Here is a 481-nt window from a genome sequence, read left to right on the forward strand (position 1 = left end):
GCGTGCGCTCCCTTCCCTGCCCTCGCGCCCCGCCCTCTCCCTGCCCTCGCGCTCTCCTGCGCGACGTCGCTGAGGAAGAAGCCGCCGTGTCGGACGCGGCAGATTCGCCATAACCCGCCGCCCGGCTAGTCTCACCCCCACCGCCCCCACCGATTAAAATAATATTTTCTTTACCTAAAGGGGGAGATCCGCGGGGCCTTGGCGCGGCCCGCGGGAGCCCGGCCCGCTGGCGCGGGAGTGATTTTTTTGGTTTTCCCTTCCTCCTCCCCCCTCCCCCGTTTTTCTTTTTAAACCAGGCCGCGCCGCTTGGCTTTCGGTCAGCTCCCCCGCTGCCCTCCCGCCCCTTCCCCGCCGCGGTTATGGAGGCTGCGGCTGCAGGTGAGCGGGGCGGCGCGGGGCCGGCCGCAAGCGGCGGGCCGGGGAGGGCGGGGGAGCGCGCACGGATCCGCTTAGAGCAGGGCCGGCTCTGACGGGGGGGGGG

The 481-nt window shown here is 70.9% G+C and overlaps 1 protein-coding gene across 3 annotated transcripts in view; it reads left to right on the forward strand.

Annotated features, from left to right (window-relative positions):
- The first annotated feature begins 162 nt into the window (after positions 1-162).
- The window catches only part of ZFAT (zinc finger and AT hook domain containing), a 101,411-nt gene continuing 101,092 nt past the window's right edge, over positions 163-481 (forward strand). For all 3 annotated transcript variants that reach the window (XM_010576898.1, XM_010576899.1, XM_010576900.1), the window contains exon 1: positions 163-378. In XM_010576898.1, the coding sequence (XP_010575200.1) occupies positions 360-378 (19 nt within the window). In that variant the 5' untranslated portion in view covers positions 163-359. The remainder of the gene's footprint in view (positions 379-481) is intronic.

This window comes from Haliaeetus leucocephalus, unplaced genomic scaffold, assembly GCF_000737465.1.
Source record: "Haliaeetus leucocephalus isolate CR32 unplaced genomic scaffold, Haliaeetus_leucocephalus-4.0 Scaffold555, whole genome shotgun sequence".
NCBI lineage: Eukaryota > Metazoa > Chordata > Aves > Accipitriformes > Accipitridae > Haliaeetus > Haliaeetus leucocephalus.